The sequence below is a fragment of the Opisthorchis viverrini genome (assembly GCF_000715545.1).
Source record: "Opisthorchis viverrini unplaced genomic scaffold opera_v5_56, whole genome shotgun sequence".
In the NCBI taxonomy this organism is placed as follows: Eukaryota; Metazoa; Platyhelminthes; class Trematoda; order Opisthorchiida; family Opisthorchiidae; genus Opisthorchis; species Opisthorchis viverrini.
In genome coordinates, this window is record NW_008751713.1 from 270,733 (window position 1) to 294,919 (window position 24,187).

The 24,187-nt window shown below is 42.7% G+C and overlaps 1 protein-coding gene across 1 annotated transcript; it reads left to right on the top strand.

Moving 5' to 3' along the window:
* Window positions 1-412: 412 nt before the first annotated feature.
* Window positions 413-24,187, top strand: T265_13331 (hypothetical protein; the record flags this gene model as incomplete). The annotated part of the gene is given in 11 exon segments (XM_009168405.1): window positions 413-856; window positions 2,959-3,342; window positions 4,031-4,174; window positions 4,866-5,231; window positions 11,987-12,128; window positions 13,251-13,654; window positions 15,824-16,011; window positions 16,023-16,470; window positions 18,006-18,428; window positions 21,839-22,169; window positions 23,403-24,187. Coding segments are annotated over 11 exon segments (3,402 nt in total), but the record flags the coding sequence as incomplete, so codon positions are not given.

A 24,187-nucleotide genomic window follows, 5' to 3' on the forward strand; every position in this document is an offset into this window, starting at 1 on the left:
TCAGATGCTGCATGAACATCTGTTTTTCGCCTAATTTCGTGTGTAATGTGTCAATCACACAAAATTATTGGATGTACGAGGCCAATCCGGTTTTGTCTATGTGGGATCACACGGATAAGCTGACGCTGGGTATGATGACTCACAACACTCGTAACTCGTAACACTTTGTTTACGAACACCAGAACTAACATTAAGAGGTATCCTACAGGCGTCACAGCGGACAGCTGCTATTAGCAGCCAGCAGACAACAAGATGAGTATTTCCGTTTCACCGAAAGTCTAATGAAACGAGAAAAAGATCTCACACGTATTCCACTGTCCAAAAGATCGGGATCGACTAAGATCCAACAACATTTTACCCAGACGGACATGATTTACTTATTTATTTCTATTTATTTGTTAATATTTCCAAGCATATAATTTGCATCTGGATCAGCACGAGGCCATATCTGTGTTGGGATCAAACGACTTTTACATTTACCTACTATATTCTTGTCAGTAGTGTGTTTCTACAGTTAGATTATAACGATGTACAATTTTCCACTCAGCTGGTCGCGCATGATCCAGACAGCACAGCGCAACTTGTCTATTCGATGGGATCTTCTGCAGAAGTAGCAGTAATGAGTGCCACCTTTAACGTGGAGTCGAGTGGAGTAGTGCGGCTGCGGAGTTTTCTCAACTTTGAGCTTCGCCACACATATAAGGTCCCGATTCGCGTCAACGATGGGGAGTTCACAGCACAAAGCAGCCTCTTTGTTCATGTGCTGGATGTCAATGACGAACCGCCGGAGTTTGAGGTAAATCCAAAGCGTTTGGTTGCTGACGAGAATGCGTCCGTGGGCAAGCTCATTGGTCGAGTAAGTGTTATCTTGAAATAATATCTGGTGCTATGCTTACATTAATTGTCCGAGATAATTATGAAGAAAAGAGAGCTTCCGAACCAACTAGTGAGGTATTTTTGTTCCCGACTTTCTCTCAAAAGTTCATAATTTTTATATGATTTCAAACAGTGATTCTTTTGTATTTGCTCAAAAAAAAACGCTGTTATACTGAATAGAAAAGGTAAATCGTTCCGAACCTTTGGACTACATGCAACATTTGAGCTAGGTACCGATGGATGTGTTTTTCCGCGTGCAGAACGACATACACTGCAAGGGGAACTACAGACTCTACGACGTAGCTACAACTATGTTGAGAGCCGCACCCTTGAACATTTGTTGTGAGTACTTCTAGGCCTGGTGTGTGCAGAATGATGTCTCGAAATGGAGCGAAAATTCTGCAAGGCTGGATGGTGATAGTTTCATGTTCTGGTGAATGTTTTCAAATTCTAGCTGCTGAACCGAACAAGGGATGTAATTTCTTCATCGAAGATGACTGTAATCTAAATATATCACCTGGTTCTGCTGAAGATTATTAGCTAGCATATCTGATAAAAGTGGATGTAACATATCCTTACTTTCAGGTTGAAACATCACCGTGTTGCTTCTCCACTGAGAATCACCAGAAGAAAAGATAATCAACTGAATGCGGTCACATATCTGTATAACCTATGAGTCACCTCTTAAGTTTCCGGTTGAAGTACGAACTCAACAACCGTAAAACACTCTGTACTGTGAAATAGCATTATATATTCATATAATATGCTGGCATATGTTTGATGTTTTGTGGTCCAAGGTTGTCCCTCCCATATTCCTTTTCCTGTGATCTTACACTTCGTTAGGATAGATTTCACTTACGGTATTTTTCGCGGAAATACGCTCAATTTAGTTTAACCCAGAGAATGTTGCGAATAACCCTCTGAAATTGTGACGCCACCTTGTTATGCGGTTGACCCTCGTTCACTGTCACTGAACTCCATTCTCTTCAACAGCCAATCTGCTCGAAAAAATCTCCTGACTTCAGAAAATTTTTAGACCCTCAACTAGGCTTGGAGTATTCCCACATGTCCTATAATGCGGTGCTGTTTTTGTTGGTGTTAGAAGAAAGTTCAGAAATTTCTATCACGGTTTTATCTTGCAACTAAAATGAATTCATGCCGTAAAGCCGGCAAGCCCCGCACGCCTGTTTCCTCCTGATCGGGAATCATCAACATCGCACAACTAATGAATGTTCAACTAGATTCCAATCTGCGGTTTTCCGGCTGGTGGTTGAACACTAAACTGATCAGCAGTATGATCAGCTCGCACGTAGACAGCATATAGTGCCACGTGGCATTCAATCACCGGATTCACATCACGTGGCCGGTGTTGACCTGCTTTTGTCTAAGTGCTGGTTGACTATACTGCTGAACGGCTGCCCATGTTCGAATAGTTAAGTCTTCAACTGTCGGTAGGTCACGGGTTCGAATCTACCCGAAGGTTGGTGGATTGTACATCTCTTGATGAATTCTAAGAAGAATGAAATAGGCATGCAATGACGCTCAAATTTTCATCATAAACTGACTTCACTCACATGATGCAATCTCGATCGATATTTTTTGTCGGAAAGTTTGAAAGAGTTGTGCAGCACGCTCTGTTTACTCAGTCATCTTTTCAATTATCTGAGGCATAAATGCTACGATGCACATCAGTGATGATGTTTAATCCGATCCAAACTACTCATCAAGTAGTGTCATATCAAAAAGATTACTTCGATATCTTGATTATTGTTCCAAATGCAACATGAGGGGGCATTTGTGCGGCAAATTCCTAAGATTACTATAAACAAGAGATTAAGCAAACATTCTGTTCAGACTATCGCTGGCAGCAGAAGTAACTTACAATTGAAGTATGGATTTTTAAACCGAGACCAGAAGCCAAGTTGAACTTACAGTAATACATTTAAAGCAGTGTTGTACTCAATGGTTTATTGTGGCTCATTTTCCAATCTAATTTATTGAACTTTGGTAAAACGATTATGATTCATTGCATGACCTCTACTGTCTAAATTCCTGATACTTATCGCCAATTTCACAACACAGGTGCGCATCCAAGATCCTGACAGTGAGGCTGTGAATGGTAAAGTGGAATGTTGGGAACCTGAGGATCTGCGACGTCACCAAGTGCTCTCGTTCTTACCAGATCCTATGAGCAATCCCAGTGCTTCCGTGTACGATTTGACGACGCGTGTAGTGCTCGACCGAGAGGCATTCAGTGGGCCCCAGTTGGGTCGGCTGTTTGTCTATCTGGTTTGCTCGGATGGGAATGGTCTGGCGAATGAGAACAGGCCCGGGGTGAAACACACAGCAACCATGACGGCTACATTGATGGTGAGAGACGTAAACGACCATCCTCCTGTCTTCTCCCAGTCGGTTTATCATGTGGCTGTCAGGGAGAACAATCTACTGGGAGAAAAAATAATACAGGTAAACCATGAATAACCTCGAAAAACTACCCGATGTTCTTTTATTCACTGTTTACCAGTTTTGATCAGCTGTACCTAGACCCATTCATGGTAAAGGAAAACGATACCATTGTGACATCAATGTGGGTAGGAATTTTGTTTTTCACAGGAATACCTAAATTAGAATTTCTGGAGCCTATGAAGACAAATAGAATAGAAAACACTTAGTGTGATAAACCTGTCAGCAAGTGACAGTGACAACTTACTAAATAATGATTATTATTTGCTCGACGGAACATGATACCCACATGGTTGCTGAAATCTCTTCGACAGCCAACTGTCATTTTCGCCCCTCTTGAAGCTCATCAAGCTGGCGTCGTCACCCAGGTCTAAGTAACGGGTCCATTTGGTGTTAACAAGAGATTCAAATGAGTCCTTCAGCTGAAAAATGAGACGGCCTTTGTGCAGTAGATTCAGTTTATTATAAAACGATAAATTCAATTGTTCCTCGTTAACATCAATGTAAGCTGCGAGTGAGTATATTTCATGATGACCGATATTCACTTTCTGAGCAACAACGAACCTGACGAACAGAACTTGGTTTACACAAAATGAATTGTCTTCAAACCCGACCAGGCATTGCTTTTTTCATCGTTTTCCGCAGTTTAGACTGTATATAAAACAATTAACTACATCGGGTTGCTTTTCAGGTGAAAGCCACTGACGCGGACGAGGGAGACAACGCAAAAATCAGCTACTCTTTACTTGACAGAGCCAATTTCAAGGTGGATTCTTTGACCGGTTGGATCACAGCGAACGTGATCTTTGATCGAGAGACACGCGATTCTTATCAGGTAGGAGTGCTATCTACGATGACTGTCAACATTTGGTTAGGTTCTAATACATGAGTAATCTCAAGGCTGACAGAAGTTGTTGACATTTTAAACTCCAGTAGTAACTACGTGACTGCATCAGTTGGTTACTTGCTCCGGATCTTCGTGAATTTGAGGTTTAAGCATCACTAATAAAAGACGGGAATTTTTCAAGAAGATCCACTCCAGTTTCTTTTACGTAGAAATGGGTGTGCTCTGTCCAAGTCGTTGATAGATACCAATAGTGATCACACTCTGGTTGCTTTTTTACAGAACAGGATACAAAGCAAGCAAGGAGAAAACACGGGGACTCTATCTAAAAATATCAGCTTCATTATGTACAGTACTCAAAAACTGCTTAATCTTCACAGTCAAGATCCCAAATTGCCTATCCAGAATCATCAACATTTAATTAACAAACTTGGCCATGCTCTCGCTGAAATATTCTGCACTTCTCACTCTCTGACACCCCACGGCATGACCGTACTCATTTTTTCGTACTGACTTGACGTACATGACTTTATTGCAGTTACTCGTCAAGACGCATGGTCCTAAGAGCATCCTATTTGAAAAAAGTTTGATCCAACCTCTGCGCTGATGGTGTACATTTTATATTGGAGGTACAATCTGGAGACCATAACCTCGTTTCCATTCACAAACTTACACATCATAGGTTACAGTAGTAGCAAATGATCACGGGAAAGAACGCCTGTCTTCGTCTGTGCTACTAAACTTGACCATCCTGGACGTGAATGATCATCGACCTCATCTACTACCCTGCGAAGGAGAACTGCCTATTATCGATCGCGCACACCTGCAGACTGGCCGCATTGGTGACCGAAATTTATTTGCCATACAAGAGAATCTTCCCGGAAACACTCATATTGGTGACCTACTTGCCAAAGATGACGATATCGGACCGAATGCGCAACTACATTTTGAACTGGCCAAAGAAACCCCATTGCCATACTTGACGCAGTTCCGTCTGCTCCATAATGGTTCGTTGTATACGAACAGAGAATTGGACCGGGAGGAGAAAGTGAGTTTGAATTCTTAGTCATGACTCGTATTCCTGTTTTTCGGATACTGGGCGAGGCGCGTTGGGAGCTGAATACTTCCTTAGCAGGAGTAGGTCATAGGTAGCACTGAAAGAGAACTGAATACATCTGACTACACAAACATTGTTACAGTTTCCGCCCACTACTCGGGTAAGTTCCCTTATAACGCAGAAACACCTTGTAATTTAAATGTGGACAGTGAGTGGCCGTCCTCTCCAGCTACGATTAAAACGATGAGTGATAAAACGACAAACGAGGCCATTTGACGAATTCTAGGGGTTATTTACCAAGTTTCGACTTCTATAAGCGAAACATGAGAAGAAATCGCTGAGTAAACTTTGTAGCGGGCTAGGACCTTATCAGCGTGTCAGGACAAATTAACAACCAAAGTGACCAATACAAAATCACAAGATCACAATATTAAAAGAATGAGTAGTCGAATGAGGACTCACGAATGCGTAGATCCAATAGTCCACTACACCGATCCAAATGCAGTAACCAGCTGTGAAAGAAATATTCACTCGTAGAAATTTTCCACGGATGATTGAAGTGTGAGTGATATATTCCACGATAGGAATGTTATTCACGGCTGAAAAATATCACGGGGATTTACTGTGACGTTCAACATTTGACCCAAACACAGAGATCTAGTCCCACTGATTCAGCGGTCAGCAAACAGTCCAACGGAGCGTAGATACACTCGTTCAGCAAGAAGTCAGCAAGTCGCGCCGGAAAATTCTATATTCGTAACATTAAAACAAACGTCATGATAAAATATGTACGACAGTTACAAAGTGTAGTTTAAGTTCAGGAAAAGTGGTAAATGTGTGACAATGGATTACAGACACTACAACTTGCAATGGGAAGACCCATTCGGGTTCACTCACATTTTTCGCCGACAGCTTAAGTCAGTGATTGAATTCATATTTGACCGCAAAGCTTCACCGAACGGGATACAGTAGATTGGGTTTATCTACCGAACCTGTGGGTATCAGGTGACAATATGACAAATATCCATAATGATATATTTTCCATGATTATATTTGCGGTTTACAAAATATAATTAATCTGTTCAGAAGGTAAAAAAATCCCACCCATCGGGTGGGCTTTCACCATTAATTAATCAATTAATTGCTTATTTATTAATTTATCCATTTGTTTATATATGTGAGAGACCAGTCAGCGCTGCATTACGGTTGCCCCGTATCCTAACAAAGCGCACACGATGCGAACCGCTCAAACTTCTGTATTGGATGCGGAACGCTCAAGCTGCCATCGATATTCATTCACTACTCAAAGCCAATGACTTGCACCAAGGATAGTTTGGCTGCGGGTTGCTTTTAGAGTTTTCATCCTGGATGGCGTGACTGGTTAGAGGAAGTCTACTTCCGAAACCTTGAGAACTATTCACGACCCAAAATTTCTTGAAAGTAATGATGACTCAGTCTTGCACTGCTCACTGGCGATAGTAACAGCATTATTAAAACAGTCGGAGTAGTGTATCTGATTACTGGGAGAGTATGTTTTGAAAATCAATCAAACCAAAAGACGGAGGCCTTTAACGAAAAGGATACAGAGCATCCTGGCTCTGTTACATTGTTTAGGTAAGGTTCTTTTTCAATCACAGTGAAATGGTCATTCTTCCAACAGATACTCTAAATAAAGAATTTCTGAACGGGATACTTTTACTGCCTTCCTTTTACACGTGTAACTAAAAACTGATCAACCAATAGCTGAAACCATGCACGAAAGACGAAGGAACCTAGCGAATATACACTCATCTGCAAACTAATTTGGTTCTTTCGAAAGACTCACCTGGAACCCGGCTGAATCATAAACGAGAGATTCAGCTGGGTTCCAGGTGAGTCTCTCGAAAGAACCAAATTAGTTTGCAGATGAGTGTATATTCGCTAATTTCGTGCAATTTGGTTTCAAGTAGAACATAAGGTTGGTGGAAACCCCGGGGACTGCACCTACCTGATGAGCCCCAAGAAGGACGAAACCGGTCGTGGGCTGTCGACGGATTTTCAGCAACCTTATGAGTAGTACATTACAAATATATACGAAGGAACCTAGTTCGAGAAAACTGTCGAATTTCCCGACTGGATTTACTGCTGCGGGAGAGAAATGAAAGTGCACAAAAATGATTCAGGTTTGCTCCTATAGATAAAGGTCTTTAGAGGACGTTTGTACTTCCAAAGTTATCGCTAAGCAAAATACCATAGTGGCCGACCATGTCCAATCCCCGTGTTACTGAACTGTCGATTAACCTGCGGTGGATCCACTTCATCTTTAAAATCTAAGTATAAACATTTTCCAGCTATCCGATCAGTACGTCACATGTTTGCACAGATGTACTCACCACATCTCACCACCGCATGGAAGCGACACTGGTAGCTCTTGCTTACGGTCTGTGGGCGCAAGTGCAGATGATGTTAGGAATGTAGGATGGACAGACTGGTCGAGTTTCGGCAAGCGGAATGCTGGTTTAGCGCTGAACTCGCATGGATATCCAAGCTCGATCACTGAGAGGTCGATAGCTTTAGGTAGCCTTCATATACAGTCAAGATACAACAGCAAACTGCAAGCGCTAGTAAGCAAGATGAGTCAAAACCCCAATGGATCGTGGTTCCATAGGGGCTTATTGGTTGGCCCTAGCATCATTTAGTACACTTAGGGGCCCTGTTTTAATCTTCTTCAGAAAAATCCCAATGCATTTCGCTAATTTTGACGAATAAATCGTGGTGGTTAGTGGAAACAGCCAACTAACCAGTGATCAAAATCAGATCAGTTATTAGTCTGCCTCACCAAATTATAAGAGGAATACCGTGGTGTAATTTGATGAGCGAGGAAAATGTGAAAAATCTACCTTCACTCTCTGTACACGCTTTTGTAGCACCATCAGACCCCGACCATGGAACTTTGGAAGATTGCATCGATTCTCATGAGACCTAACTGCGAGTATTTTCACTTTTAGAACATCAACACTTTTGTTTGTTGTCGTCAAATGAGTCCTGGTGACTGCTGACCACAGGTAGAATGAAAAAAGAAACGTGTCCGCCACGTGCAATGACAGCTTACGCTGCCTGTGCTTGTTTTCACTTGATAGGGGAAACTAAGCCGGATGGTGATCGAATGAACATGAGCCATGTTAGCATTTTTGTCCCTCTCATTCAGACAACCATCAGAAGACTTTAGCTATTCTGTTTGAAGCCAAGGCGATAGGCGAACAATGTTTTTTCTGACACAGATCCTTGCTCGCAAAATTAGGATAGATCAGCGGTAGGCACAAATTTGAACTGTTTACCATACTGTTCTCCACTTCCTGAATTATAGTATCACGCACCCTAGCTTAAATTTATACAGAATACAAATGGGGAATTACCTCACCGCCACTCGTCAACCTCCCTCTTACGTGAAGCTTAATACCAGGACAGTAGATTGTTAGACTTCTTTCGGTCACTCAGTTACTTGATTATAAACAAGGTACGAAGTTACAGTAGTCCCCGCTGTTACGATCTTTGCGACCAAGAATAGGGGCATTCAGCAAATTCCCTCATGCATGCAGGAAGTTGATGTGGTTGCAGGTCGTATTGGATAGGAAGAATGTTGTTGGTGGAGCTATTACAGACGTCAAAGCAGCTGACGAGTACAAAGCAGATGAAGACATTTTCAGAAATTTCACTTCACTTATAGACCTGTTTCGATGACTTAACTATGATAGAGTAATCAACATACGAAAGAACGGGACTTGAGATGGTGAAACGGTAAACCTAATGGGGAACAGCATACGTAATTACAAATGTGTAGCTAAGCTTTAAGGGAACGAATCGATTCTGGATCTGACAGCACAGAAAGAAGGTTGCTGGACTTGCGTAAAGGCGGTCTGTACGTCTGACGATCAACTAAGCTTATTAGCTAGAAGAATGTATCTTATACTAACGGGCAAGAAATTAAACATGGAATTTTAACAAACTGAGTGCGAGAGTTTTCTTGTTTTGAATATCCATCCAACTGAAACCGGAGACTACTCTCGTGAAGCTTATTTGAGTATTCTGTTTACATCAGTTTCAGCTGTAAATGAGTACTAATGCTACTATCGAAGCGTACACATATTGGGATAAAGAAATCGGTGCGATCCTTATTGGATGCCTCATGCGATTCCCTCAGTCGTCGGCCTTCGGTGGCGGTAATCTTTCAGTACATATCCATACCTTCGCCGAGCCTGAACGCTCTTCTCGTCATGAACGACGTTGTGCATATTTCCGGTGAAATTGACACAATTATTGCCAGAGTTATTGTTTAGTGTCTGATCAATGCCGTGACGTCCTGCCCGACCAATTCTACAAGAACCACTGCTGGTCCAGTATTTGAGACTGACTGCGACTGGTGAACCACAGTATTCATTTCCTTCGTGGACAACACCCAAAAGAAATTCGTGTTTGAAAAACCAAGAGCAGTGTGTATCGCCTCTCTGGATCACCACAATCTAGCTCTTAGGACTGCAGGTATCCGAAGCTGTGCAGCTTCACTTTTTACTGCATACCTTGAAGTATTTTACCAGCTGAGCTGTACTGTTTGGGCTGAAGGGTAAAGTTTCTTCAACTTCACGGATGATGATAACACCAGATAAGTGATGTGTAGGGGATCGTGGTTACCCGAGGCTCCTTGCATCGCACAGGTTCCCGCTTAGATTGAACCTGTTGATCGATTACTACGTTTCTCCCACTGGTGGACCGTACACCACCTACTTAGCATTGAAACATTTGGTGGCACATGTGACGAATTTGCCGTCAGCCAACGGGTGGACACACTGGATGGCCCCATATGTTCGAAGTACTGGGTACTGTTTTTCTGTCATCTATCGATCCACAGAGAAGGTGATGCAATGGCAACGGCCTGGAAACTTCTTACTGAGGTTCTTGTTGAGGTTCCCGATACGGAACTTTGCGTCACGCATAGATTTGACGATCCCGAATATCAAAAGGAAGAAGTGGATTCGAAAGTCTACGGCACTGTTTACACGGAGGGGAGTTAAGCTACACAACGAACCTCAAATGTCCACGGTCCTAGAGTGAACAAGTGCACAAGCATGTCACCGACCGGCACAGTGCGACTGGTGGTGCAATCAGACCGAAATCCTGACAGAGCGAGTCACTGGCCCAGCAGATGGGTACGAATACATGCGGGTAGATAAGTCAGTGCCACACAAATGCTAGTGTACCAGTGACGGACGGGGCGGCCTTGCGGCGGGACGGGTACGAACGAGCAAAGGATGTGGAGATCAAAGGTATACGGGGTGGAGTAAGCAAGTCAATGGGGGATGTTTCACGATGCTAAGTAAGGTTTACTGGTATGATTGACAACCTCGGCGACTATCCAACATCCGGTCAACTGCAACGGAAAACGTTTGCCCCATGCTGTCAATGGGCAGTTTCAAAGAAGACCCGTTTCTAACTGAAGATCCGATTCTAACTGAACAAGGCCACCTAAAGCCATTAGTTGATGGGCTTTGGTGCGTTTCGCTACATTCGCTTGTCTGCGCGCGTTCGTCGTTGAATCAGCCTTGCGCTTGTCGAAACTCCCTTGGTTTGTCCGCCTTAACAGACTCGAATGGACCGTGATCCTCTGATTGGCTGACTCAGCTGTAGCAGTGTGCTGTCGTGCTCGCGAAACAGGAGAACTGTGTCTCATGGTCTGCATTTGCTCGTCGCGCATACACAGACAGGCGGCGAGATCGACGTGTGTCGTTTCCCACGCAATGTTGCGTGCGCTGGAAGCAGGTGCGTACGTAGGCACATTCGTGCAAACTTCCGACTTGTAGATTGGATGAGCGGAAAACTGTGCGAGATGCTAGGATTTTTACGAAGCGGTGAAGTCAGGGCAGGCTAAACTGTGTGAATAGCCAAACATCAAACCTTCCGATTAAAACAGACGAATGAATATGCGCAAATGTGACTTAGTGTTCAGGCTACGAACAAGGAGCATCAAAGATTGTTCCTTCGAAAGTTCCAACAATTATGCGGCAAAATCCCGTATTAGTCGAATACTCCCAGTCGTCGACTGTGTCTGTAACTATGGGCTTCTGTTGACGTCTATTGACTGACCCACACCGCCCGTGAGGATCATCCTGCTCTTTCCGCTTGATGAGACTACTTAATGCTGTTTTATGTTCATGCCAGAAATATCACTGCTTAGATATGAAGCCTTCTCGTAGTAGTAGGCACATTACTAACGAAGGTTTACGGGAGCAAATTTGTAGAAGAAACAAGGTAAGTTTCATCTGCCTGGATGCTGAATATGCTGAGCAGCAAAGCAGTTATTCGAGACTTGGGTCATCTAAGGAAACCAATCTCTTCTGCTCCGTTCCAAAACATGTTCCGTTTGTTAGGGAACACTGACAGGATAACAGTTGGTCAATAACTACCCACTTATTACCAAATTGTTGGAGGCACTCGAAGCGGTGGAGAAGCTGCAAAAGCTACTGGAAGCTAAACATATGCTCAGTGAATAGTTCAAGCGTATTCACTACTGAAAAAAGTTTGATTCTATAGATTTGGTGTCCCCTGCTGAACAACAAAACCTGCGCCACTCCAATTTCAGATGGATGCAAGGTTTAAAAATGTTTTTTCAATGTATGCACACTCTTATGTCCAGAATCAAGAGTTGTATTGCTTTGCACACGATTGAGAAACGATTGACTGCATACATATTTTTCATTATCTAATCACCATAGGAATACTACCGCTTAGCCGTCCGTGTGACCGACCTGTCACCCACCGATCCGCTTAGTTCCACCGGCACGATAAGTATCATTGTGCTGGACGTGAACGACAATGCTCCAAACTTTGTGCAACCCAGCGGACTTCTCAGAGTTGGTAAGTTTTCACACAATAGGTTGACGATTTGAATTCAGTGTAAGTTCATGGGTGTTGTTAACTTTTCGCGGCCATTCATCCAGGAATTACAAAATGGAAGCATATTGTTGCTTTCCTCCCTCAGAGTGTAAAGCATCAAAGCATCAAGAGGCGCAAAGCGGATTTACGAGAAAACATACTACTCGCATGCCTCGCCCATCAGTAGCATCGCCGTTACACTGGTAAGCTGACACATGACATGTGGGGCAGAGACTAAGGGGCTTTCCCTCCACTGTAAACCTCTTTTTTTCAGTATAGAAATGCGTTTATGTTGATCTGCCTCAATGCTGACATTATAGGCAGATGTGCTATCAGATACGGTGTTACTGTGATGCTGAATTGCTTGGATGCTTCTGGATCCCCAAGCTACCATTCACTAGAGAGGACGAGAGGGGATGAGAATCAAAACTGACCAGCAAGTTAGTTGCTTGCACTATCAAGTGAAAAAGTTTGACACGACAAGAACCGCGTGAGCAAAACGGCATGACGCCCAATAAGGCACGTAGGACAAAGCCTTCTGCTGTGGCTGGTTTGTGATAGGAGGCAGATGACAACAAAGTTGAATACAGACACAAAGTGTTTGCACGAGGGGTGCGTGTAATAATAATAATAATAATAATACCTCAAATTATCCGGAGATTGTTCGTGAATCAGGATGTGTTAGACTGTCAAACCTACATGAAGCCTGAAAAAGGGGTAATTTAGGTGCGCATCAAACAGGTGAACATATAGGCCCCCTTTGGAAGTCCTCACTGAAATTCTCTCTTATAGTCTGTTAGTCTGGGTCCTAAAGGCAATTGGTTGGGGCGCCACTACTCTCAGCAGTTGGTAAAACCGAGAATTTCAAAAGACTTACCCAGCCAATCGAACGAAGTGGCCGACAAACATGGGGAAACGACGTGCACCGTACATCATATATGGAATGTGTTTTGTGCTCTGTTCCACTGACTAGTTCAGTTTTGACTAGATTAAGTGATTACGGCTATTTAACTATAAAGATGTGTCGCATCCGAGTTGAGACAATGCTTAGATTTGAGCAAGTGTTTTGCAAGTTAACTGAACAATTATGACCACTTCTTTTAGGTTTCGATCGACCGGTAGTTGAAGATGATAGCGGTTCAAACATACTTTACGATCAACCACAGCTTCAGAATGAGGTATCATCCCCGGATCCTCTGACTAGCAGTAACCCAAAACCGACTGTACTGTTGTCCGTACGCGAGAAACCAGGTCACCTGATCACAAAGCTTTATGCGAAGGACCCAGATACGGGGCCGAACGGATATATAAGGTACACGCTGGCGGAATTTGCAGATTCGTCAACGGATTTTGGTTCTGGTTCCAAGGCAAACTCAATCTGCCGAGTGACGCATGATTCGGGCAACGTGGTACTGCAACGGCACCTGACAGTCAGCGATTTGGGGATGCACTATTTCAAGGTTGCTGCCATCGATGACGGATATCCCACTCCTTTGAAAGACACCAAGGTGAGCGCTTAGATCTTTCATTTGTTGTATGGAACTATTGAACAGTACTTGCATCACCGTGTGAGCTAATTAAGGTGTTACATGTTTTCGAGACTGATAAAAGATGCGTGGAGGAAGAACGACTTCATTGTATTACATGCCATGCCGGATAACGGTTGCTTTGAAATATGTTTTCTAATCCGTTTTCTTGCTGTTGTCACAGTCCTCAACTCTTAGTAACCACTCATTTTTGTGACCATCCACCAGTTTCACAACTGGTCCTGCAATTTATCCCAGAAAGATCAATCAACTAGCCACATTTTCGCTAGTGCATTTGGCTTAACTAGCGTGTTTTTGGACAGTTATGCTCCATAAAGTAGAAGGGGGTACACTGGTACCTCTGACATTTTAGTAGATATTTCCATCTCCATAAATATTCCACTGAGCCTGAAACTTATATGTTTAGCTTAAAATGGCCCCTCTAAGTTGTGATCTAAAAATTTTAAGTAGTCCCGAAAAAACTTGTACCAATTCATCTCACACATTTACAGAGAAGTGGTTACAAGTTTTTGTGATACAAAGCGTTCTAAAGCCGAAACCGTATGTCAGTCGAGCAAGTGTCGGCCATTTGGTTTAAAAATTCTTGGTTTTGATTTTGCGGTTTAAATCACATGGAGTGCTTTGAAAAGGACACCAATTGACTTTGGCTTTAGATGGCGTGGACTGTGGTCCGGGGATCTACTACCATCCAACTAGTACGAGCCCTGTGTATTTCGTCATTCCAGTAACTTGTGTTGGATGACCGGCCACCAGCAGCCGAAGAACGTGTCGTAAATCCATTGAAGGATTAATGAAACGGATTGATGAAGTTGCAGTCTATCTGCTTGTATTTCCTGCAGGATATTTCCGAATTACAATGTGATTTCATGTTTATCAAATAAATAATAGTAGTACGATGAGCAGCCTTCATATTCGAAAAGGTTGTTCATTTTAGCTGATAATACCTAGCAAAGCTGCCGAGTCACAAAATTTTTTTTGGAATGCACAAATAGAAGCATTTTTCATCCAAGAGGTCTCTCTCTCTTGCTATGCTCATCGGTCATCGCCCATCTGGTTACCTATATCGGTACTATTGTCACGTTTTAACAATATTAATGACGCAATGAAGTATAATTTGGTAGAGGCTGTTTTTTCGACATATGAGAGAATTAGTTTGGGACACTGAGTAGAATTGTCTACCACGCTCTGTGGTTTTAGATACTTGAAACGATGGAAAACTCTCTCACCACCAGAATTAGCAAACTATACAGGCATTTGAAATTTTATTTTATTTCACTACACTGTCATCTCAACTTGATACCTATTAAAATGGTTTCGCCAGAATTGTCCTATATTCTGTGACTGCTCCTTGGCGAATATTATCAATCCCTTTCTTCTTATTCATTTATAATCAACTTTGCATTATTTGGCAGCCAGTGGATTTATATTCTGCTTGATGTACCGCAACATTTCCATAAATTTTACTCAAATATATTCAAAATAAATGAAAAAATGATTACGTAAAATTCGCTTCTGTTTCATTCTGGTGAAGAAATATTGAGGAGACAGCTCTAAATCCATTTGTGTTCTGAATAAATTTGTTTGAATGTGGAAGGTAAAACAGCGAATACAGATAGACGTTAGCTAGTTATCCGGGTTTGCATAGAGGAACTCGTTTGAAAGTAGTCAAACGAGCTTGTGAAGGAACAAGCTGGAAATGCTTTCAAGTTACGTATTTAGAACTACGCCTTGGTGTACTAACATCAACACACTGTCCGCCTATCGGAACTACGCGGTTTTTTATGTAGAAGGAGAACCGCCGGCTAATCATATGTTAAGAACTAAAAATCTACGTCCACCATTGCGCTATTCTTTCAAGTCGTGCTTCAGCTCTCCAATACTTTCAAACTTTTATCTAAGGAACTTAACCGATTAAATTACTCAGTGGGTAAACAGAGAATCTGCTGTCTGGAACTGTCGCTGAAGATGGTTCCGCGAGCAAACAAACTAGTTAATAATGTCCTCTGAAACAAAATGTGGATTATCAAGTTTCATTCTGAGTAAAAGTAGTTTGAACATCTCTGGATAAATTGCTTGTTTAAAGTGTGTCCACTACTCGTTTTTGGCTAACGTTTCCTTTCATTATTATAGATCTTAGCAGTGCTCGTCAAAGACATTCCTGCTGTGGGTAGTGAGCCCACCAACTCCTTGTCCTCCAGCNCTGCTGTGGGAGTGAGCCCACCAACTCCTTGTCCTCCAGCTATTATTCGAACAACCGCACGCGATTTGAACTTGAGCTGTGGGGATTTGAGGGCAAAAGCAATCTATTTATCATCACAGTACTCGCCAGCGTCTCAGGGCTGCTGGCATCTGTTCTTGTGACCGCGATCGTGTGCGTCTCAGGCCCATGCTCAAAAAATCGCTCGGGCTTTTGTAGCAGGCGGAGAAGACAGAGACCGGGCCAAAGACCTGTCACCTCACCTGGATGTTCAGAGACCGGAAACGGCTTTATTCTAGGAAGCCCAGGGCAGAATGGGAATGGTGGAGGTTTGGGTCATTATGGTTTGCCCAGTTTTCACGAAGAAACGTTCAGCGACCTGCCGCCGAGAGGGGTCAATCCTGGTTCACTGTTGCAAGAAGAGTGGCAGTTATCCTGTGGGAGAGATAGCTGTCATGGTTATGGTAACGGTAACCTTATGAACTTCCCTCACAGACAAGCTCATTCCATGGTCAGCAGTGCGAGCCCTGCCTCCGCGCAGCGCCTGCTAAGTGCTGCTGACGATCCTGGTATAAATCCCGTAAGTTGACATTTAGGAACCCCAATATATCACTTGATTCTAAATTTTTGACATGCAATCATTAGCATTCTATGTGCTCTCGAATACAGAAAGTATTGAATTCCCTTTTTGGGATTCCGATTTAACCAGTGGTGAACTGAGTTGAACTGGACAGTGAATCACGCGACTTCCCTGTGCACGGAAGTTAACATAACCTGTCAAGTGGAAAAACGGGACGTAGAGCCAAATATACTCCACAATTAGCTTACAGTTATTAATGTGGAATAATGTGACACCAATCATGTGAAGTCCATCCTATTTTCGGAATGATGAAGTTCCTTTCAAGGGGGAATTCCCGGTCAGTAGAGTACTTATGACACGTGAGAGTATAGTGCCTCGGATTGCTACAAATGCAACACAGTAGACCTTATCAAAAATCAAAATTACCCTCTCGTATATGGGAGTCCATGAGAAGGGGGTCTGACGGCCTACACGGGAAGACGAACTCTTGAACAGATTTGCACTCTTAGTCACGACTGACAGCAAAAACTGCACGATGGGATCCCAACAGAGTAGCCTCTTTCTGGTAATATGTCTCTTCGCACAATATCAACAATGGCATTTCGCATAACAAAATCTACAGGTAGTAGATTATACACTGACGAGCGTGGTTGGCACGAAGTTTGTCAAACGTACATTTTCTGGTCTCACAGGTTTGTATCTAATAGTCAATCGCAGAGTACCCAGTACATTGCTTAACGACAAGAGACCGGAGTCTGCACAAGGATTCCTGGTTAGCTAAATACCGAATAAGTTGCGAATGATGGCATGAGTGGCAGACCACGTAACTGTTCAGTTTGCAGTCATTCAGCTAACATGTAGTTTCAAAATGACCAGACAAAGAGTAAAGGGGACTTCTGGGATAGACCCCAAAGAGCTGTCCTTGGAGCTCAAGATACTGTCAGGAATACCACACAGTTCGTCCACATTCATTTATATCTCGTCAGGAAATCACACCTCTAAAAGTTTTTCTTTGTCCTGTCTCACAAGACTTACTGATAGAATGATGGCCCCTTAGGTTCGACTAAATTCAAATCTAACTAGTCCGATCCATAGCTTTGCTGAAATATAATTGAGCCCTGACTTGGAAACTTCTGGAATCCCAATCTCATATGGGGACATTAGGTTTTACAGTCTTTAATGTATGGTCCAGTAGAGCACAGTTAGACAGTCTCAAGCGAATGGATGTAGGAATCGCCCAGATTCGCCGGCAAATACAATGGACTGAGCTCTGTTCATTCAAACAGACCTTATGTCATTTGTATTGTCATTAAATTAAGGCTGAAACTAGGATTTTGACGCAAAAATCAATAAGACGCTGTGACAACTGTCTGGTCTTCTGGTGAAATTTAATGGACTTCAATCACTGTGGTTGATAATAAACAAGTTGAAGCAATAACGGAACCACACTTCACTGGAAAGAATTACTCATCTTGTATCAACTATACTCGAAGTTTGAGTTGTGTGCACAGTTAAATCGACTTTTTCCCTTTCAGCCGTTCCTCTCAAAAGGTTTACATTCTGCTGGTGACTCAGTTCACTTGGGATCTTATCTGCTGAACAGTAATTGTCAACTTTTCCCACAGCAAATCCTGCGAATTGATCAGTCAGACACAGTCGCCAAGAACTACGAAAATCTTGGGCATCTGCTTCACTGGAGTGAGGTATCCACCGGTGATGATGAGCGTACACGTGACAGCGTCCCTGGAAATACGCATACTCTGATCCCCAACGCCGGTGTTTATGGAAGCCTGATCAGCAAACCTCGAAGTTTTCCATTGGGCCAGAATGACACTGGTCACGAAACTTTTCCCCAGTCACCCCAGCCACTGAGCTTAAGTGGTGTTCACACGTTTTGTGTGGCCAAACCCACGGCTGTCACACCATTGTCATTTTGTATTACGGAAAATCCGACTATGGTAAGAGTCGTAGGAATGCTTCAAAATTTCGCTCACTTTTTACTTATAACACAGTGACTGTCAACCTATAATTCCCTAGCTCCTAGTTTCTAGGTTTTCGTTACCGTAAACCTTGCTGTGAATGAGAAAAAAACAAGTAGCAGAAAGCTGGCGAAACAGACATGTCTGCAAATAATTTTTCTTCCAAGGACATACTCAAATAAATCTCTTATACGTACAATTCAGTGCTTAAAGAGGACGTGAAGCAGATAAAAAAATGGGGGGCGCGCTTATCTGTTGAGTCGCAAGAAAGGCGAAACTGGCGGTGTAAGTGACTAACGTTTTGATTGAACGTATTTTTCCCTGTGCCAATTCATTCGGATATTTCACTTGGCTTTGCGCTGTATAGTTTAATTGTATGGACAGGATGATATAATAACGTACTTTTTCGCCCTATCCGCACAGGGTCGAGTGCAATTTATAGCTTTACACACTTTTTTTTCGAGAAATACACTCATTTGCGAATCAATTTGGTTTTCACCAGAGACTCAACGGAATCTCTCGTTTATGATATTCTACAACTGAATATACTGCACACAGGCTGCCTCATGATTCAGTTGGCACGATATTCGGGATATCGCAGTATATTTTCATAAAAGAAACTACTGACAAGGTCGAAGGGTTTTCAGCAACCTTGTGAGTAGTTTCCTTTATGAAAATTTATACATCTTTAGTCTGTAAAATGTTATGCATCTTTACTGTGTGGAAGCCCCTGTTCAACCTCATCCAACCGCAGTTGTAACACCTATGATCTTGAGTAGCCGATCATCGGATTGTTGTTCATATTGATCTTGGCACCCACCGAATTTCAACACGATTATGTGAAATACTGGGTGGGCCAAAAAGACCACTCTATGGCTTCCCTCGACGCAATCGGACGGATCGCTCACTAGAAACGGACCGAACTGAACTTCGCCGTAACTGTGGGGTTTTCGGAGTTGCAAATTTTACAAGGAGTTCCGATTGCGCGCTTCAGTGAAATATTGCTTATAACTGCACGAACGATCGCTCACTCGTGAGTGGTTACCACTTTACGTATTAAGCACGAGGTCCAGTCTAAGAAAATTTTAACGTTCCGCGATGCTATTTCAATAGGAGATGACATCTATAGAATCTCTAGTGCAATTTCCACACATGTGGTTACTTAAATAGTGTCTGTACGTGCTTTACTCGTCAGACATAGCAGATTGGATGAGTTTGTTTAGCGAACTTCGGAACAACACTGATACTGGGAAGCTCGCCTTGCGTTCAGTGTAATAATGGAAGACAACTTGACGTATTGTGTAATAGTGATGTGAGTATGTCCCTCTATGAATGATCCTCATTCCCAGATGTGCACAGATATTCAGCAGACAACGTAGCGTTTTCAGGTATCTTCATGTGAATTACCAACACAACGACATAATGCTCATTGAAAATAATGACTCCAATAGGCTGGAATACTTCATCAAATATAACGACGTTATCGAAAAACAAGACCAGCCACTTTGTCATTATAACTGTAGGCGTTGTCGTTTACCCTGGCTACTTGTCGGAACTGCCAGACCTGTACCCATGCACGAAGCTGCTTATGAGGCCTCAACTATGCATGATCGTTTCGTTCAACGTCCTTCACACTCATACATGTTGTCCTTCTGCCTTTCCGACGCCTCAAAATACACAAACAACCTATGGTGAATTATGTTTTTTATTTATTGTTCGCCTCGGTGCAAACGTACTGGGTAGTCACTCAATCTATCGTTTTCCGTTATTCGACAAGTATCCTGAAAGGAAAATTGCATAGTCAGTGACTTATCTTACGTAAAATTGTTCAGGTGTTGTAATGACATGAAGAAAAACTTAATACTTACTCAATTAGTTCCAGTGCCAATAACGAAGGAGCCGTGTGTACCGATGTTGTGATGTCAAGTTTCAGTGACCATACGCATTATTGGACGCAGCTAATTTAAAGTTAAAGAGAGAAGTATACCAGGCAGTCATGAGCTAAAGTGGTATAGACTTGGTCCGTAGAAGTCAGGGACCTCATACGTCTTCAAACGTGAACCTATGGATGTAGCATTGGCGACAGTCTAGTGGGTGGGTGGGCACATGGTGTCAAATCTGCTCCTGTACAGCACCAAATCCTAACTTCACTCAACTTCTCTTTGCCTGTAGCTTAATAGAAACAACAGACCGATCGTCCTCAAAATAACTTCCCCTTTCTCAACCCCCCATAGTCAACCAGACTAGCACTCTTATCGACTAGCGGCTCATTTCTGGGAAATCGCTTATCATCTCTGATGCTTTTACTTGTAATTTTCAGCATTTGGTTATGTCTACGAGAATCCTCAACACAACAGACACACCTTACACGCCGAAATCCACTTGCTATTTCAGGATAGCTTAAGGCTCTTTTCCATGTCTGTCATAAGGGTTTGGGCTTCATCTAACTCGTCGTTAACGCCAACGTATTGCCAGCCATCTTCACCTCCACAATCATGTCTAAACTATCGGAATGCATAGGCGATTAAGCCAGACGCTCCCGATGCGACCTAAGTGTTTCTGATGATTTGACTGTGGGCTGCAAGGTTTACTGTATGTCAGCGCCCCCAGGAAAAATATCATTCAGCCTGCATCCAGCTCTCATACACGGCCACAATGCAATCACTTCCGTCTTTGTGGACGATGGACCCTGACTTCCTATCATCCATTTCTCCAATGGCAGACAAGGTACAGTTGCAACTACAGTCACAGCTGTTCTCAGCATCGACGTTCTCTATGCGCAGAATGATCGAAATCGAATTTTCTGCAGAACTCGGTAAAAGCCATATGAAATGGCATCTTGTGGGAACGAAGAATACAGGATTCCGCACGTCCTACAACATTCTGCTTTTTACACTTACCTTCAAATGGTATTCACACTGTTGTACGCCCTTCTATGGAGCGACAGGGGATTTCAAGGTTTCCGTGTGCGTCAGGTCAAAACCGACCATTAATTACCCTGACAGGAGCTGTAAATATCAGAAATCAAAGGATGGCCTCAGTAACTTCGCGCAAACCACACTCACACGGTGCTTGCTAGCTACTTATGACTCTTCCCTAAGTAACTTTGAATCTGCATGACTTCTTTGTTGCCCAAAAAACAAAAATGTATCTTGCTATAGCTCCCATAGATGACAGTGAAATGATCATATGGATTTTCGGTTCACTGGTATAATTTTGGGGGTATTGGTTTCACATATATATATATATATATATATAAAGTTCTGTATCCTGTTTATCGCAGCTCTTTGGTTAAATCACAATACTGGGTTGTGAATTGCTCCTATATAGGCTGTTCAACATTCAGTGTGATATGTTCTCTTTCTAAAAGTGTATTTTTGATCATCCAGAAAATGGGACCCGTTGCGCCCGAGGCACAAAAGAGCCACTTTTATCCAACGAGCGCAGAGGGCTCCCGACAGACATCCAACTCAATGAACGACGGACGAACATTTGATACATCACAGTTGAGGGCTAAGTATGAATACCGAAAAACACCCGGAGCGGTTTTTTCCACATATGAGACTGAATTACAACAACAGTTGCAACTTTCTGTCTCAAAATTAGAAGAGCAGACTTCTGATTCTGGACATGGTGGAAGTGAAGAAGATGATCACGCACAAAGCGGCGAACTGCGGCAGTGGAAAACATGGCAACCGATACGTATCCAATGTAGTCCAAGTGAGACCTCTTAAAAAATGTATCAGTGTACAATTTTATCAGGCATGTATGTACTCTTTGCAGCAAAATAAAACTAATAATGTTTGTTATAGCTGTTGAAAGACGTCACTCAAAAAAGCTTACAAGCTGGGTGGAATAAATTTGCAAATGTGCTTGCTAACAATGTGAAATACACTCATTGCTATTTTATTTAGTGTTGTTTTATCTCTTGAAGTATCTTTGTCGTAGAAAAAGCCGCAATTAAAATAATTCTGCCAAAAAAGATGTTTCACTGGTAGAAGTATTTCGTCTTTGAATCCTCCTCATGATGGAGAACTGCGTAACATATAGGTATCCTCAGCCACCACCTCATGGCCACAATGACCTACTTCAAATTCTTGGTGGATTGCGGAAACTTGCAGAAATTTATTGCGACATATCAGCATGGGGTAATACTGGAGCACTCAAACATGAAATTGCGACATAACTGTTGTGTTAGAAGGAAATCGTTTCTACAATATTGCAACTGTTCAAGATTTTACGATGACAGCGTACCTGACACATGCAAACTTCGTGCTAACAGGTGCCACGTTGAGCGTAAGTACCACCGGGTCATAATTGCAACTTATGTTCCGATCAACTCTCGCAATCGCGAAAGCCCATGGACTCAAAACGTCCTAGACTTAGACAGGGCGGCGCTATATCCTGTCTAAGTGCGAGTTAATCACACTGCTGATCAGCCACTCGTGGCCGAACGGTTAAGTGTTCAAACTACTAGCCGGGCGGTCGCGGGTTCGAGACTCTTCGGAGTTTCGTGAGATGCGCACTGCTGATGATTCCCAATAAGGATGAAACAGCTGTACACTGCTTCTCGGCTTTTTAGCATAGATTGGCTTCACTTACAAGACGAAATCTCCACAAAAATAGGATATATTATTAAAGGCATTCCCTAAATGCTATGCAGTATTGACTACCTCGTTCATTTTGACAAATGCATCGAGTCGCTCGATTTGGGTGTTCCGGTAACCTGAATGAGTCAAGATTGATTTGCCCTTATGGTTTTTCTGCACTGTCATCATTGTTTCATGACGAAACAGTCATTTGTGGTCTTATCAGTACACGAAGATATTATTGAGTAAAACAGTTTCACTGAGTTCGGGCTTTGATAAAAAGATTCACGTCCACGCTGGATTATAAAATACTGTACCCCAAAGTAATTCTAATCCTCTTCTATGTTTTACCTGCATGTAACAGGTAATGCGAACAGCACATACGATCCAAAACAGCCAACGCCCAGTTGCTCGCCAGACCCACGAGTAGATTTTAAGTGCGTTCTTACTTCCAAAGGAGAGAACAACAGAGAAACTCTCCAGAGACCTTGATTCTCCCCGTTCCCAAATGTGAAGTGATTTCACTCTCCTTACGTCGGACACCTCTAAACAGAAGGCGCACTCACACAAGTTACATTGGTAACGAATAACTCCGTGAAGCGCCGGGATCGTCCCAATCAACTCCACCTTTATGCTACCGGCTTGCCACTTGCTCAATACAATAAATGAACCTATGATTCTTTGGTTTTGCAGTTAAGGTGAATGCAAATGAACACGGTAACGGATATCCATAACCCTTTATTTCATCATGTTGTTGACTGTGTTTCACACTACGCACTGGTAACCCCTTAATTTCCTTCCATCCATATGTACTTGTCTGTGCCCTGGGTGTCGTTGCACCCGCTAAAACTGTACAATTTAAATTTATCCAACAGGTACGTGACGTTCAACTCGTGTTTTTGTTGGTGTCAACTTATTTGTATATAATACCTTCATCTTGTTTGTAGCAACCACGAATTCACCCATGCGCTTACCTCATCCGATTTTCCACACAGAAAGTTTATCAACATTGAAAATTCCAACACATTCCCCATCTGGCTGCAATTTATTTGTCTGAATCACTGCTATTTTCATTTTCATTTTGTACGCATGACTCCTCAGTGGGTAGCTCTAGGGAGGCGAATTGTTTCTAATGACAGCAGTCATTAC